The 13,341-nt window shown below is 36.8% G+C and overlaps 3 protein-coding genes and 1 long non-coding RNA gene across 5 annotated transcripts in view; 2 read left to right on the forward strand and 2 right to left on the reverse strand.

Moving 5' to 3' along the window:
- The window catches only part of LOC148908305 (uncharacterized), a 188,228-nt gene that overhangs the window by 220 nt on the left and 174,667 nt on the right, over positions 1–13,341 (forward strand). For both annotated transcript variants that reach the window (XR_016120630.1, XR_016120631.1), the window contains exon 2: positions 11,072–11,208. This is a non-coding gene — a long non-coding RNA (uncharacterized LOC148908305). The remainder of the gene's footprint in view (positions 1–11,071; positions 11,209–13,341) is intronic.
- On the forward strand, positions 3,395–5,419 carry LOC116296353 (uncharacterized). Its single transcript, XM_031704362.2, has 3 exons — positions 3,395–4,382; positions 4,491–4,745; positions 4,974–5,419. The coding sequence occupies exons 1-3, from the start codon at positions 4,084–4,086 to the stop codon at positions 5,131–5,133; spliced, it is 714 nt and encodes a 237-aa protein (XP_031560222.1). The 5' UTR covers positions 3,395–4,083; the 3' UTR covers positions 5,134–5,419.
- LOC148908306 (uncharacterized) lies at positions 5,486–8,918 on the reverse strand. Its single transcript, XM_089035174.1, has 8 exons — positions 8,716–8,918; positions 8,446–8,643; positions 7,894–8,080; positions 7,191–7,439; positions 6,836–7,007; positions 6,356–6,504; positions 5,791–5,988; positions 5,486–5,616 (listed from the first exon to the last, which is right to left on the reverse strand). Exons 1-8 carry the CDS (start codon positions 8,860–8,862, stop codon positions 5,486–5,488), a joined length of 1,431 nt encoding a protein of 476 aa, XP_088891300.1. The 5' UTR covers positions 8,863–8,918.
- LOC148908307 (uncharacterized) lies at positions 11,882–12,625 on the reverse strand. The gene has a single exon (XM_089035175.1). It carries the CDS (start codon positions 12,623–12,625, stop codon positions 11,882–11,884), a length of 744 nt encoding a protein of 247 aa, XP_088891301.1.

The following is a 13,341-nucleotide window of genomic DNA, read 5'->3' on the forward strand; positions in this document are numbered from 1 at the left end:
TTTAGCTTCAAGTTGAACGATTTATTGCTTGAAAAAACTTAAATATCCCAAATGAATTATGCTTTAATGCTTTATTAGAGATTTTGCGATGTTTGCCGGTAAATTGTCTATATTTTGTACGATGTATTGAATTTTACGGCCTCATCAAACAGACTGTTTCATTGAGGTTTCATTTAGCGGAATCCAAGGTAAAAACTGCAAAATAATGATTGTTTTAAGCTCAGCGATCTATGATATTATTTGGAAAACCTTGAAGTATTAAGCTACGTCCATACTATGCCGGATAAATTTGAATCCGAATTTCTATTTCGTCCACACTATTCCGGGCGAATCCAGAACAATTCTTCACCGAAAACGAATTTTTTCGAATACGGTCTCCAGAGTGGAACAGTTTGAAAACGCCGGCTAGCCGTATTAGTGTGGACGGAAATTTTTTTTCCGGTTTCAGTGTGAAAATTCGGATTCAAATTTATCCGGCATAGTGTGGACGAGGGCAGAGGAGGATACACTAGTATCCCAAGTTACTTTGCGAGTTTCGTTTTCCAATATGGCGTCGCTTTCTACTCGTGTGTAGCGGTGTGCGACTTGCACTTTCCGTAGCAGCTGTTACCTGACCTGTACGAGGTAAAACCTCATGAAATTGTATTGTTTATTAATAATACTCTTAATCTACATGCATATTTGTTTGGATTTACGCCAACTGTAAGAGTTATATCGCTCGAGTTCACTTTGTCACGCGGTGTCATACCAGATGTCATATTGGATTTTATATGGTACATCAAGTAAATGCTGCTTTTCATATATTTGAGTATTTTAAGTTTAAGCAACAATTATGTGTAATTCAGATATTTAGGAAAAGCAAAACCTTGAAATGACCAAAAGTGACCCATGATTTATAGTCTTTTGGACAGTCACAATTGAAGTATATTTACGAGAATCTATCACAAACGCCACTCGTAAAAGGTGTGATATTTTTAGCCCATTTCATACAAAACAAAAATATTTAATAAACCTTACTTACTCCTATACTAAATGTTTAAGTAAGGCGAATAAGAGCTGGGCTACGGACGTTATTGAACAAGTAATCAATCGAAGAGTTGTCACTCGTTGTTGTTGGAACAAGAGTGACACGTCTCTCTCTCAATTTCTCCAAAAAACTGACGTGAACGAGTCTAAAACGACTTGTACTCCTTCAAGGCCTTGTACACAAACAGAAAAATCATCTTTTGAAACACAATGAACATACAATAATGAAATATCTTGAAAAGCATTTGCCGAGTCTGAACACCACCATCTTGTTGTGCACTCTAAGCCGGTCAAACCAAAGTGATGACGTCACGAAAAAGTGATAATATAGTATCAAACACAATGCATTCTGGGATACTAGTGGAACCTCCTCTGGGACGAGGCCTTATTCTCCAAAGTTTGATGCAAGAGAGCACATGTGTAATCAAGTAACACGCTTGAACTCTTCTGAATAAAATTATTAGCGGGTTACCTGTGGTATACCGCTCATAAAATACATTTGTTTTTTTTTGTTGTCTTCTGCTTGACAAAATTTCAAGGTTGTGCAATAATACCAAGATATGGATTTAAATGACATGTTCATAGATTGATAGGTGTACAGGACATTACCCAGTAGACCTTTGTGGGCTTCTGCTATAGGAAGCATATGGCAGTTGTCAATCAGTTACTATGTTGTTAGGAGGGGGCGGAGTTAGCTTATCACCTGACAGAATTAATGTCTAGGCATGCTCCATTTTGCTGACTGCTGTAATTCAAGACTGAGCTGAATTAGAAATTCAAATTTATTTGGAATTCCTTGTAAATTAAAAGGTGGCAAGAATTTTCAAGAATTCTAATTGTAATGGCTCATTGTGTAATGGCTCATTGTGACAAACTACACATTAATTTATTTCAACTTTTGAAAGCAGTATTCTCTGTATCCGAAGATCATTGCTAATAATTAATGCCTTTTTGTTCGTTACATAAACGAGGCTCATTCTGATTTCGTTCAGGAGTTTTGTACTATATTTGTGCAGTTTCTTCAAGCCAATTCTGAAGTTATATTAATACATTTTTGTTCTCAAGACTACTACAAATAAACATGAAATTCTAAATACCAAGTTAGAATTCCCAAGACTACTTTGCAACGTGCCAAAGTGCGTGATGCCAGACAAGACTTGTTCACTTAGGGACCGGTCATTATTTATCTAGGGAAAGGAGGGGGGGTGGAGGTTGAGATATTTTTTTTTGTGAAAGATGATTTTTTCAAAGTCCCCTCACATTTGAAGAAATTGTATACAACCCCCAACCCCCCACAAATACACTCATACCTTTTCAAATGTTGTTAGAACTCCACTTTAAAAAAAAAAAAAAAAAAAAAAATTCACATTCTTTTCTATGTGAAATAAAATTGTATTACAATATGTAAAAAAAAAAAAAAAAAAAAAAAAAAAAAATAAAAAAAAAAAAAATTAAAAAAAAAAAAAAAAAAATGTTTTGTAATTTTTTTTTCAATAATGTCAGCACAGAAGAAAATATGTCTGAAAATATTCCTGAAAAACAAGGAAAAAAGGTTTGAAAAATTCAAATTCTTGTGGCTAATTGCTGATTCATTCACAACCAAAGAGATCACTGATGTAAGGAGTACAGGTCCCATTAATCTTATCGTACACAATGGTGCATCTGTTGATGTAAGATTCTTGGTAAAAAGGCAGCCATCTTAGCTCGTTGAACAAGTCAATAGAACGGGAAGATTTATCTACATTCAAGATAATTCTTGCCGCTCTTTTTTGTTGCATAACCCTATTAATAGAGCTACTGTTACATGATGACCAAAGAGTAGAGCAATACATGATAGCAGGTTTGATGACCGTGTTGTAATATGTTTCTTTCTGTGGTTTTTAAGTAGGGACTGATGTGTCGAAAAAGTCCAATTTTCTTTGAAAGATTATTACGTAGATTATCAACATTGGGAACCAAAACAAAGATATTTGTTTGACAATGACGTTTTTATGGTGACATTTTCTTAGTTATTGCGCAAGGTAACGTTAAATTTTTACGTTTAGGTAAAGTTGTATGAAGTTGTGCTGGTTTTCATGTGCTACAAGCTAGAGAACTAATTTCATAAAAAATTAAGTGAGGAAACATTTCGGTTATAAAGATGAAAGTAGTAGGTTTATAAGAGGATATAAAAGTAGAAGAACTCAAGCTGGTAACTGGTTGTTTCGCTACCACGCACTTTCGCTGCCAGTCCTTTTGCTACCACCCAGAGTCCTTTCGCTACCATCATGAAATCCTTTTGCTACCATTGGAAGTTGGTAATTTGCAATGGTAGCGAAAGGACTTCATGATGGTAGCGAAAGGACTCTGGGTGGTAGCAAAAGGACGGTAGCGAAAGTGCGTGGTAGTGAAACAACCGGTATTCCTCAAGCCTCGTGATAGGGCTAACTAATTAAGGAATATAAAACAGCGCGTGTGTCTATATACTATGACAAGTGCTCTACAGCTCCCAGCGTGTTTATATCATAGTATATAGACACAAGTGGGCGTTTATAATTATTGAAATAATTATTTTTGCATTTGCCTTTTTGATGCTGTAGACACTGGTTGACCATTCTTCCTAATTTAATATTCTTCATTGTGATTGGCACTGAAACAAAGACATCAAATAAACAGGCGTGAAATATGGTACACTTTTATCAGAAAAAGCACATCCTTTTCTTCTAGTATTGCGTAATTCCAGGAATTATCCATACCCCCTCCCTCCAACGGAACCCCTGAAATGATAAAAAAAATTGGAGTAATCTACAAGGTCCAAACAAACCATTTTCGTTGTCAGAATTTGATTTCGAGCATTTCTGAATATTTAACAGATTTTTAAATATTTCTTCGGCTCCACCCTGGCCGGGACTTTTGGGTCTGGGTCCGAGTGGCCGGAAATGACGACAGAACAGGTACCCTCGAACTGTCAAACGCCGAAACCATCAACAACGATCAGTCGAATGCCGATTTGACAACTTCACACGTGAAAACCACTATGTGCAACTCTTCGATTCTATAGTTTTTATATTTTATTCCATGGAAAATCAGTCCTCTGAATCCGATTTAGCTAGTTATGACTCCGATGATTCCGAGTTTAATTATATTCCTGGAATTTACGTGCCGCGGGTAAATTACGAGGAGGAAAACGAGAATTATGAGCGAGATTCAAATGCAGTTGAAGACGATGACAATCTTCCCTTCGTTGGTCCGTATGAAAACGAGCCGCTAGCTGACGAAGAATGGTTGAAAGAATATAAAAGAAAAAAGGAGATCGAGGATGCGCTACGTCAAAAACTTCAAGAAAGAATAGATGGCGTCGATCCTTGCAGCAACTGGTGAGTCGTCTTGTTGTCTTGTCGCGTACTTTCGAATAGATCTTTTACTGATTATGAATAACATAACACCAGTTTATTGAGATATATTGTTTATTTGTAAATACATAGGTGTTCCTGTGGAAACTGCAATATCGATATGCTACAAAACGTCTACGAGGCAAAATGTTGTAGGGAACTCGACGGTTGTGTTGAGGCATGCCACGCTGACAGTGTGTTAGAGGAGACACAAACTCCACCGAACTGCATAATTCTTCATCCTGGTTTTCGCCCAATTTGCCTGGAGAAATGGGCCCTCAAGCAGTCCGCTTCTAAATACAAAACCAGAGATAAGCGTCGATACAATCAAATTGGGAAGGAGTCGACGTAAGTAAAACAAAACTTTTTTCAATCACCTCCCTGCTTCAATTATAATCCATGCATTGAGCTTCTTCCACATAGGCTATCCGCATATTTTCTTTTGTTTATAGTAAGTAGTATCTTTATATTTTCGACTACAACATTATTGCTTCTGGGCAGTTAATTATGCCAATACTTTCTTATGTTTCTTGTTTGATTTATGAACATTCCTTTTTTTTTTCTGTAAACTTCCAGGTTTCTTCGAGCAGTGGCCTACAGGGAATTCTGTCAACTTGTTTATAGATTTCTTGGAGCCCAAAGAATTCCCCTGCCAGCCTGTGCATATCATGCTATTAGGAGTACATTCAGTGACCAGGATGAAAGTTTTATTGGATTTGAATTTGAAGAGGATTGATAACTGATAGGATAGCAATTTCTTTATTTTACGTAATCATATGCTTTTGTTAATTTCATGTTGTTGTAACTTATAAACAAGTCCAATATGGAAAAGAATTATTATGGGAGAAAACATGAATACCATTTATTTTAAACTGACCCTATTTCCTGAAAAAAGTATATTATTAATGAATCTCGTACTGAGGTATAATTATCCTTTTCTGCTGGTTATGGCCTAAGTAAACAACTGTCAAAATAATCATTTTTTACAATATAATAATTTATTAAGAGGCTAAAGTAGCAAATATTGCATCTATTCATGTCGTTTTATTAATCTATCACAAATTATTGACAGAAAATGCATTGCATTCCTAATTATTTTGATTTTTTGGACAGTTTGCCACATTCTTGTGGCCTCTCATTGGTTGGCCACAAACTGTGCATTCAGGCTTTTTTCGAGGTGCTGGTCTTTCTATTACTTCTTCTGGGATAGCCTCATTTTCTAAAGAACAAAAGTCAAAATACAACAAATTACATTAATCCCTGCAAAGAATTAGCAACATGCCTAGCTGGATGTTTTGGCAGTTTGTCAATGATTGAAGAATTGATGGCAATAATTCTATTTGGGTACCATATTCTTCCTTGCAAACAAATCCCTTGTTTTTTAAATATTTACCTAGTGGAGTGCCAGGTACATCCACAGCTACCATTTGCCTTCTTGCTGTCCTCTTTCGGATTGCCTCTACACGGTCTTGTTTATCTAGCATGGTGTTCATTGGCTCTGGTGTCAACATTTCCAGCTCTTCCACAGCATCTCCAAGGTTCTTGTTTACCATTGACTCCAAACATGTCTCATAAATTTCTTCCACGTATTCTGCAAAGTTAAGCATTGTGTCACATTAATTTTTCTTGTTTATGTAGTCACCAAAAATGCAGGAAATAACAGATAAATGGATGTTTCAAACAATGATTGATATTAGTTTACTTGTTACTTGTCATTGATACTGATAATGGATTTATATAGCACACTTTTCCATAATTATGTAAATGTTCAAACTAGGTGCTTTTCAGAGGTGTTTAGTATCATAGGTAGGCACTGTGGGTGGTCACTGCCAGGGTTTCTTTATGTCCTCATTTTTTTGGGGGGGGAAGTCCAGTGCTCAGCCAACTAAGTAGTCAGTATTACAATGCAAAAGATATGATGTATGATTACTATTAATATTTATTAATAATATTCTTACCAAAGTTTTGTTTTACTCTTACACTCCTCACAGTGGCTTCCCCATTTTTAAACTTTGGGTAGACAATGGAAACCTGTTCACTACCATCTTTTTTGGTCTTTACTTCTCTTTGTACATTATAGTTGAAATGAATGGATGCAAGAATGTGTCTATAAAAAAGAAAAAGCCATATTACACTATGGTTTTACTTTTGGAGGCTCTTTTACTCTATCCCATTTTTCATCAAGTAGTATCAACAGCAATCAAAATGCAACACTGATCAGTGACTTCCTGAAAACTGGCCTTCCATGCAAACAACTTCTTCATAGCATTGCATTACAGCTATCAACAACACCATCACTAATGATTAATTTTCCCAGCAAATGGGAAACAATATGTTCAATTAACATGATTCTTGACATCTCATTTTTCTCAGTGCAAAACAAATTCAACATTAGAACACAGAATTTTTTTTCTTATAAATTCAAGCTACAGTAATACCTCACTAGCATTCCACTGTATGAGAAGGAAATCATCTTGGGTGCAAAATGATTAATAACTGAATGAAAGCCTTCTAGGCAACTCGTTTGTGATATTGGTGATGCCTGCTTGATGCCGCTGACCAGGGATGGCTTAGTCAAAGCAGTCCTGAGTTTGTCATATACCATTGAATCTATGTACGCAAAATAAATTGAAATAATATTATTGAACTATTGAAATAATAGTTGTTGAAATCTGTTGTTTACTAGTAACAAGGGATAGTGAGTATCATCACAATTTATTTTCTGTCAACATTCAATAACAGAAAAATCAAATAACAGTGATTAGCAGAGTAAATCATATAAAGTAAACCTACCAGGCAATAGCCACTGCCTTGGTTCAATTTCTCCATGGTGACACTTTTTGAATAAAGGATCTGGAAGGTTGTCGTGCTTATCTACGATATGACTTAAGAACGACTTGAATTTGGACCAGATAAGCCTGCCATTTCCTGAAATGCTGGAGGTGACACTCCAATAAAAATGGTTTTCGCAGGGACGTATCCATGCCTTTACTGCCTCACAGCCACTCAGTCTGGCTATCTTATTTAGAACTTTCCCAATTTCTAATATAAAGAGAATAGTATGAGAATAATATGGATTAGCCAAATGGTGTTTTGGATTTCTCCTCACAGCACACATACATGGGCTGCTTCAAAAATATGCATATTTCCTAATTATTATATTATACACCTCTTGTGTTAGAATATGAATGCTGGATATCCCTACTTGTGTATGTTCTGCATGTACTTGTGTATGTTCTCAACAATACTCTTGATGTTTACCTTTGAACTGTTACAGCCTGAGCTGTACAGTTTTTTGGTATCTTGTTGAAATGAGTACTTAAGCCTGGTTCTCATTTGCAATGCAAGCGCAGCTACTCTGTCATAGTTAGCCCTTATATTCAGTTAGAACAAAACATTCAGTCATCCCTAAAGTACTATCTGCACTTGAGTTGCTAGTGAGAACCAGGCTATATATCAGCAATATTATAAACACAGTGTGCTCCATATTTCTTACTTTTCTTGATATGCCACAAGTCGAAATAATGCTTGATGTCCGGGAGTCTCTCCCTCATGTGCTTTGCGATGGAAGTATGGCGATCTGTAATTATTGTGCCAATTACCAAGCCTACACCCAAAAGAAAGTCCATACATTGCTGGAATCCCATGTATTCCATGGCAGGACTATTTCCAGCTTCATTTCTCTATGTAAGAAAATCAAATAAAAATTGCTCACTTCAAATGTCACAAGTGGAAGAAAAAAATAACACAGGCAAAGTATACATTATATTTGAAAAAGACAACAAGCTTTTATACACCTAATTAAAAAACTTGCCAGGTTGAAAGCTGAGACCAATGAGTGTGAAAGGTAGTTTATATCCTAGTCATTTGGAGTGTTTACATATACAACAATTTTTTGTTGGTTAACATGAATCAGATTTCAAGAGCAAAATTCAAATGAATATGCAGGATATCAGCCTCATTTACTGTTTTGATTAATTAACCTTCTTACAACACAATAAGGTTTTTCAATTAAGTGTACAGTATATGAAAAATACATACAACATACCTGAACAAGAGCAAAGTGAATGATTGCTGCAGAACAACAGCAGTATATCGTATAGGCCCCGTACTTGGCACTATGGCCCATGCTATCATGCCTTGCATCACCACCTATGACAACAGGGTCCCCCTTCTCCACCAACATGTCCAACAACTTTTTTTGATATTTCTTCCAATGAAGAAAAATTGCAGGAAACAGCTTTTTCTGTTGATAAACAAGAAATACTATTAGTGATTTGTGATTTAAAAGTAATAATACACTATTAATAATACCTACCCTCTGATGTAAAAAGTAGGTTTTCAAAGAAAAACAGCAAATGCCCATGTGGGAAAACATCTGGAGTACTTTACTTGCTGTGCTACCAGCAACAAGAATGGCAAAACACAACAGAAAGTTTCCAGCAGGCATCTTTGTCCCTGGCATTATGGGCTGGCTATTCCAGGTACTGTCTCTCTTTGGGCACTTGGGGTTTGAACAAACAGTTCTTACTTTAGCCATCGTTCCCAATGCCTCTGCCTCTACCAAGGGATCATCAGATTTGCATACTGGGCAGAATTTAAAAAGGAGCAGCAGCTAAGAAAAACAATAAACTTTGGCTCCAGTCTCAGATTGTCACTTGTGCTGGTCCTAAAATCAAACATGAAACATTTTCCTTAGCAACAGTCTTGAGAAATATGTCAAGCCCAACCCCCCTTAATAGTGAACCAATTATGTCAACAGCCTTCAATAATTTTATCATATTTTGTCTCTCCTCAATCACACACACATGGTCCAACCACCCACAGGAAAACACACTTACTTGTTTTCGCTTTCTTCTTCATCTTCTGTGTCAGATTCCATCTTGGATTTCTTAGGAGTTGGAAAAAACTCACTTCCACTCTCTGCTCCTGGTTCCACTTCAATACTTGTGTAGCTCACATTCATAAACTCCATCTCATCTTCACTGTCAACATCAATTTCGTCATCACTTTCACTTCTTTCTTCTTCTGGCTGAAATTTAAGATCTGAAATGTAAAAAAAATATTTCCTATTATTACTTTCAAAATATTATCATTTTACATAAAAGGCTTTTCAGACTCAAGGCATCACTGAACACAAAACGATCTTAAGGGGTCATCACCTAAATCAATGCTGACTCAAAACACTAAACTCAAAAACCACGTCTGCACTTGGCCAACAAAAACATCAAACCAATCAACCATGGAACTATTGAAGTCGCACTAGAATTCCAGGCCCTCCTTTGATGAAGTACGGTATATGAAACTTTAGATACCTTTTTGTAAATGCTGTATCACCCTCTGATATTCTTGTTCTCTTGCTTCTAGGTCAACTACCTTGTTGTTCAGAAGCCTCATCTTCCTTGTGAATTCCTGACATTTATTGCAGGTTTCAGTTTCAGGCACAGTTTGCATAAACGAATCCTAAAAACAAGAATTCATAGGTTAATTCTTCACATTCTTTTGCCTTTAGTATCAAAACATAAACAATAATAGTTAATTAGCACTAACCTTTGTAAGACGCATTCCACTCGAGTCCAACTCTTGTAGAGTTTCTTCACGGTTCGGTTCTTACTCCTCCGCGGCAAAAGATTCCTCAGTTTCGTAACCTACAGCCAGAGATTCTTCTCTATGCGACTCACGGCTAGCGTCTAGGATTTCTTGGACACTCTTCGAAAAATATAGCAGGACTTCATGAGCTAGGATGAAGTGTACAAGGTAAAATATACAGAATACTTACCTTCCTTCGACTGTTGGGAGACATGGCAGCAGGTTCTGTCATCACGGAATCGACGAAGACTGATGGCCATACTGCAATTCCTATATCGTCCATCCTTAGGTTTTTGCGCAAGTTATTGCTGGTACCATCAAGTACATCGTACCGTTTCACAAAATCGGCAGACGTAAAGTGCCGGCAGCATATTCTAGTTGACTTTGTTGGCTGCCAGTTGGCCATTCTTTTTGAGGCAATGATAAAATTTACCCATCGTTTCCTCCTTTCTATGGCTTCAGGCCTCGAGTCATTTTCAAAGGGTATCTTAAATAATGTTTGCCCTAAAACTTTCGAACTTCTATTAGAGCAATTTTCCACAGAACAGCGATAAACCATACCGAAAAACACGTCAAAAATCACCTTCAAAGCTTGTAAATTATCGTAGAAATAAAGTGTTAGAAACTAGGGCCAACTACGCATGCTCCGAAACGAAGTACCCAATGCGCATGTACAGGTACCTTTCCTGACGTCACGGGTTACTCTTGTTCCTAGATCACTTCTTCACGTTCATCCCGGCACAGGAAGCCCAAAATGGCAACTTTAAGCCTAAATATCTCCCCCCGGAATTGCCAGATCGACCTCATATGTATATCATTCGAAATCTGTTGACGTCTAGAATCTTTTAAAATTGGTTCATTTTTAGGGGTTATATGCACTTTAATAAACAGCCATTTGAAATTGAATAGTAGAAATGATAAAATATAAATATAAATAACTAAATATACTTATATTTAGGTAATAAATATTCACAAATTGTGATTATTAAACTAATGTATTTGAAAAGAAAATGTGCATCTTCAATAATATTATAAAAATATCTATAGTTTTACAGTTAAGTTTATTTACTTTGTTCTTTTAATAGGTATACTTCTTCATGAAATCTGAGCCCCCAAGCATTGAAAATGTTGAACTGTGCCTGCAATTTTCAGAGAAATTGGTTCCATTGGGCATAAGTTTGCCACCATACAGAAATTCTTTCAAACAGGATGGTACAATATTGTAAGTCTCAACTTTATCTTTAATATATCTTCCTCGTAAAAATACATTTACTGTGTTTGCACAGGCTACTGCAAACTGAGATGTTGTTGGAAAAATTCGAGAGCAGATCAGTGCAAACACGAGCCGCAGGCGATTTGCAGGTGGTTTGCCTGTGCAAACACAGTAAATGTATTTTATTTGTTTTATAAAATTATTTTCTTCAACGACAAAAATAACGAAACACAATTGAATAAAACAGAAGAATTTAATTCAAAGTTTTAAATACCAATTCTCCTTACATACTTGTGCATTTGCAATAACCAATCAGATTGCGCGAAAGAAGACGCTTAACCAATCAAATTGCGAGTTTCATACATGCCTTCAAACTCGAAATTCAAGTTGAAATTTTTTTATTTCAAAGCAAGAAGAAGCCAAACTTTAGCAACTTTCTCCCTTGAGAAAGAGCCTTTTACAAGCAGATCTAGATAAAATAATAATTCCAAAGCTTAACCAATGGCTTTAGTCATTTTAGACCGAAAAGAAAACGCTATTTTAAGAGCTAGAACTCGAGCTTGATTTCCGTCGGTGTTGATGAAAGAAATGCGGACCAACTTGATGGAACATACACTGAATAGGGCTCCAAAATTGAATTTCTCCTGTTGTGTGAGTACATTCTGTGAAACAGAATGGCTTTTCAGGAACAACTTGAATCTGGCGGCTTGGAACTGGATTGATGGCCAGAGAGAGGATGTTGCCTACACTGCTGAAGTTGGTTTGACGAAGGCCGCGAGTTGTTGCTCTGTAGAGACTGCTCATTGCGGTGGCCAGAAATAGCCATTATATGCCTGTTTGATAGCCCAGCATTTGGCCAGAGGGTGATCATAGTTGCCCTTACACAATGATTGGTGTAGACTTTGGAAAGTTTGGCTGCTAAACTCAGTTCCTTCATCATGTTTCCAAGTTTGTTTACACCAAGCACTTGATTCTTGCACCACACCGCTTCGGAAGAACGTGCCAAGTTTCTCTTGGGAACCTGAAATAATGCGTCACAGTTAAGGTAAAGTTGAAGAGATGAGAAGCCGTCATGTGGAGTGTCAGTTTTGTACATCAAAGCAAGCTTTTCATAACTTTCTTGGTCGCCAAAACCACCCGGGTGATTCTTGCTGGCCTCGTCTTGAGTCATAGTGGCATACGGCCTGTTTTTGACATTGAGGAACTTGAAGCTGCTTTTAGACAGGTTTCGTTGACCTTCACGCCCTCTCCTACACCAGTATAAAGTACAATGAAACCATACATTCATTAGTAAACTGTTGGGAGTACTTGGACTCATGATAGCACTTGTTTTGAGCTTCCGGAGATCTTCCATCTCAATGGTAGGTTTGTGTTGTACATTGTGCTTTCCTTCTTGCTTCAGGCTTTTCAGTTTTGCGTTAAGCATCATGTTGGAATCCTTGAAGGCTGCATTCTGGGAGATAAGGATCCCCTTGTTGTGTGGAGGGCCATTAACCCTCTCAGTCCCAAGGGGTCCAGGTTGTAACTGCTCTAATTGCCCAAGGGGTGCCAGACAAATATGAGGTGTTTTTGGATACCCTTACTAAATCATTCATATCAAGAAAACCAGAGGATTTTAAGAAATACAATAGTAAAAAAGTTTATTTTCCAAAAAATAATCTTTTCAATGATACCTATTAAAGAATAATATGAACATTTTAAATAGCAAAATTCATTAGGTAAAATCATTCCTTTGATTTTTCAATTGAAACTACTAACATACAAACTGATGTTGCTAATATAGTGCTATAAATCATTTAAATATAGACCTTAAAATTGAGAAAGAAGAATCTAGAAATGTAAGAGATATTTCAGTGTACTTGTATTCAATAATTCATGTTCTATATACACTGAGAACAGTCAAAAACAACAACAGTGTTCACTACAATTTGAATCTCCAGCCATTTTGTTTGAAGGCGCTCATAGGTGCAAGTTGTGGTTCTTGAAACAGTCCTTGCAGATTCGCAGTCCACACTTCTCATATCCTTGCGTGCAGAACTTAACTCTCTTGCCCTTCAAGCAGACTTTACAGCGGTCTTTGGACATTTTCACTGGCCAATGTCCCTCTTGGACAGCACCTTCCACTACACCAACCTTGCGAGA

This window comes from Actinia tenebrosa, unplaced genomic scaffold (assembly GCF_029948245.1).
Source record: "Actinia tenebrosa isolate PJP-AT-01 unplaced genomic scaffold, QUT_ActTen_1.0 PGA_scaffold3__52_contigs__length_22856419, whole genome shotgun sequence".
Taxonomy (NCBI): domain Eukaryota; kingdom Metazoa; phylum Cnidaria; class Anthozoa; order Actiniaria; family Actiniidae; genus Actinia; species Actinia tenebrosa.

Coding starts and splice junctions, on each gene's coding strand:
- LOC148908307 (XM_089035175.1), bottom strand. CDS start 12,625: ATGCTTAACGCAAAACTGAAAAGCCTGAAGCAAGAAGGAAAGCACAAT.
- LOC148908306 (XM_089035174.1), bottom strand. CDS start 8,862: ATGCCAGGGACAAAGATGCCTGCTGGAAACTTTCTGTTGTGTTTTGCC. Junction 6,505..6,835: donor TACAGTGGAATGCTAGTGAG/GTATTACTGTAG, acceptor TCTTTTTTATAG/ACACATTCTTGCATCCATTC. Junction 5,989..6,355: donor AAGAGTAAAACAAAACTTTG/GTAAGAATATTA, acceptor TTAACTTTGCAG/AATACGTGGAAGAAATTTAT.
- LOC116296353 (XM_031704362.2), top strand. CDS start 4,084: ATGGAAAATCAGTCCTCTGAATCCGATTTAGCTAGTTATGACTCCGAT. Junction 4,383..4,490: donor GTCGATCCTTGCAGCAACTG/GTGAGTCGTCTT, acceptor GTAAATACATAG/GTGTTCCTGTGGAAACTGCA. Junction 4,746..4,973: donor CAAATTGGGAAGGAGTCGAC/GTAAGTAAAACA, acceptor GTAAACTTCCAG/GTTTCTTCGAGCAGTGGCCT.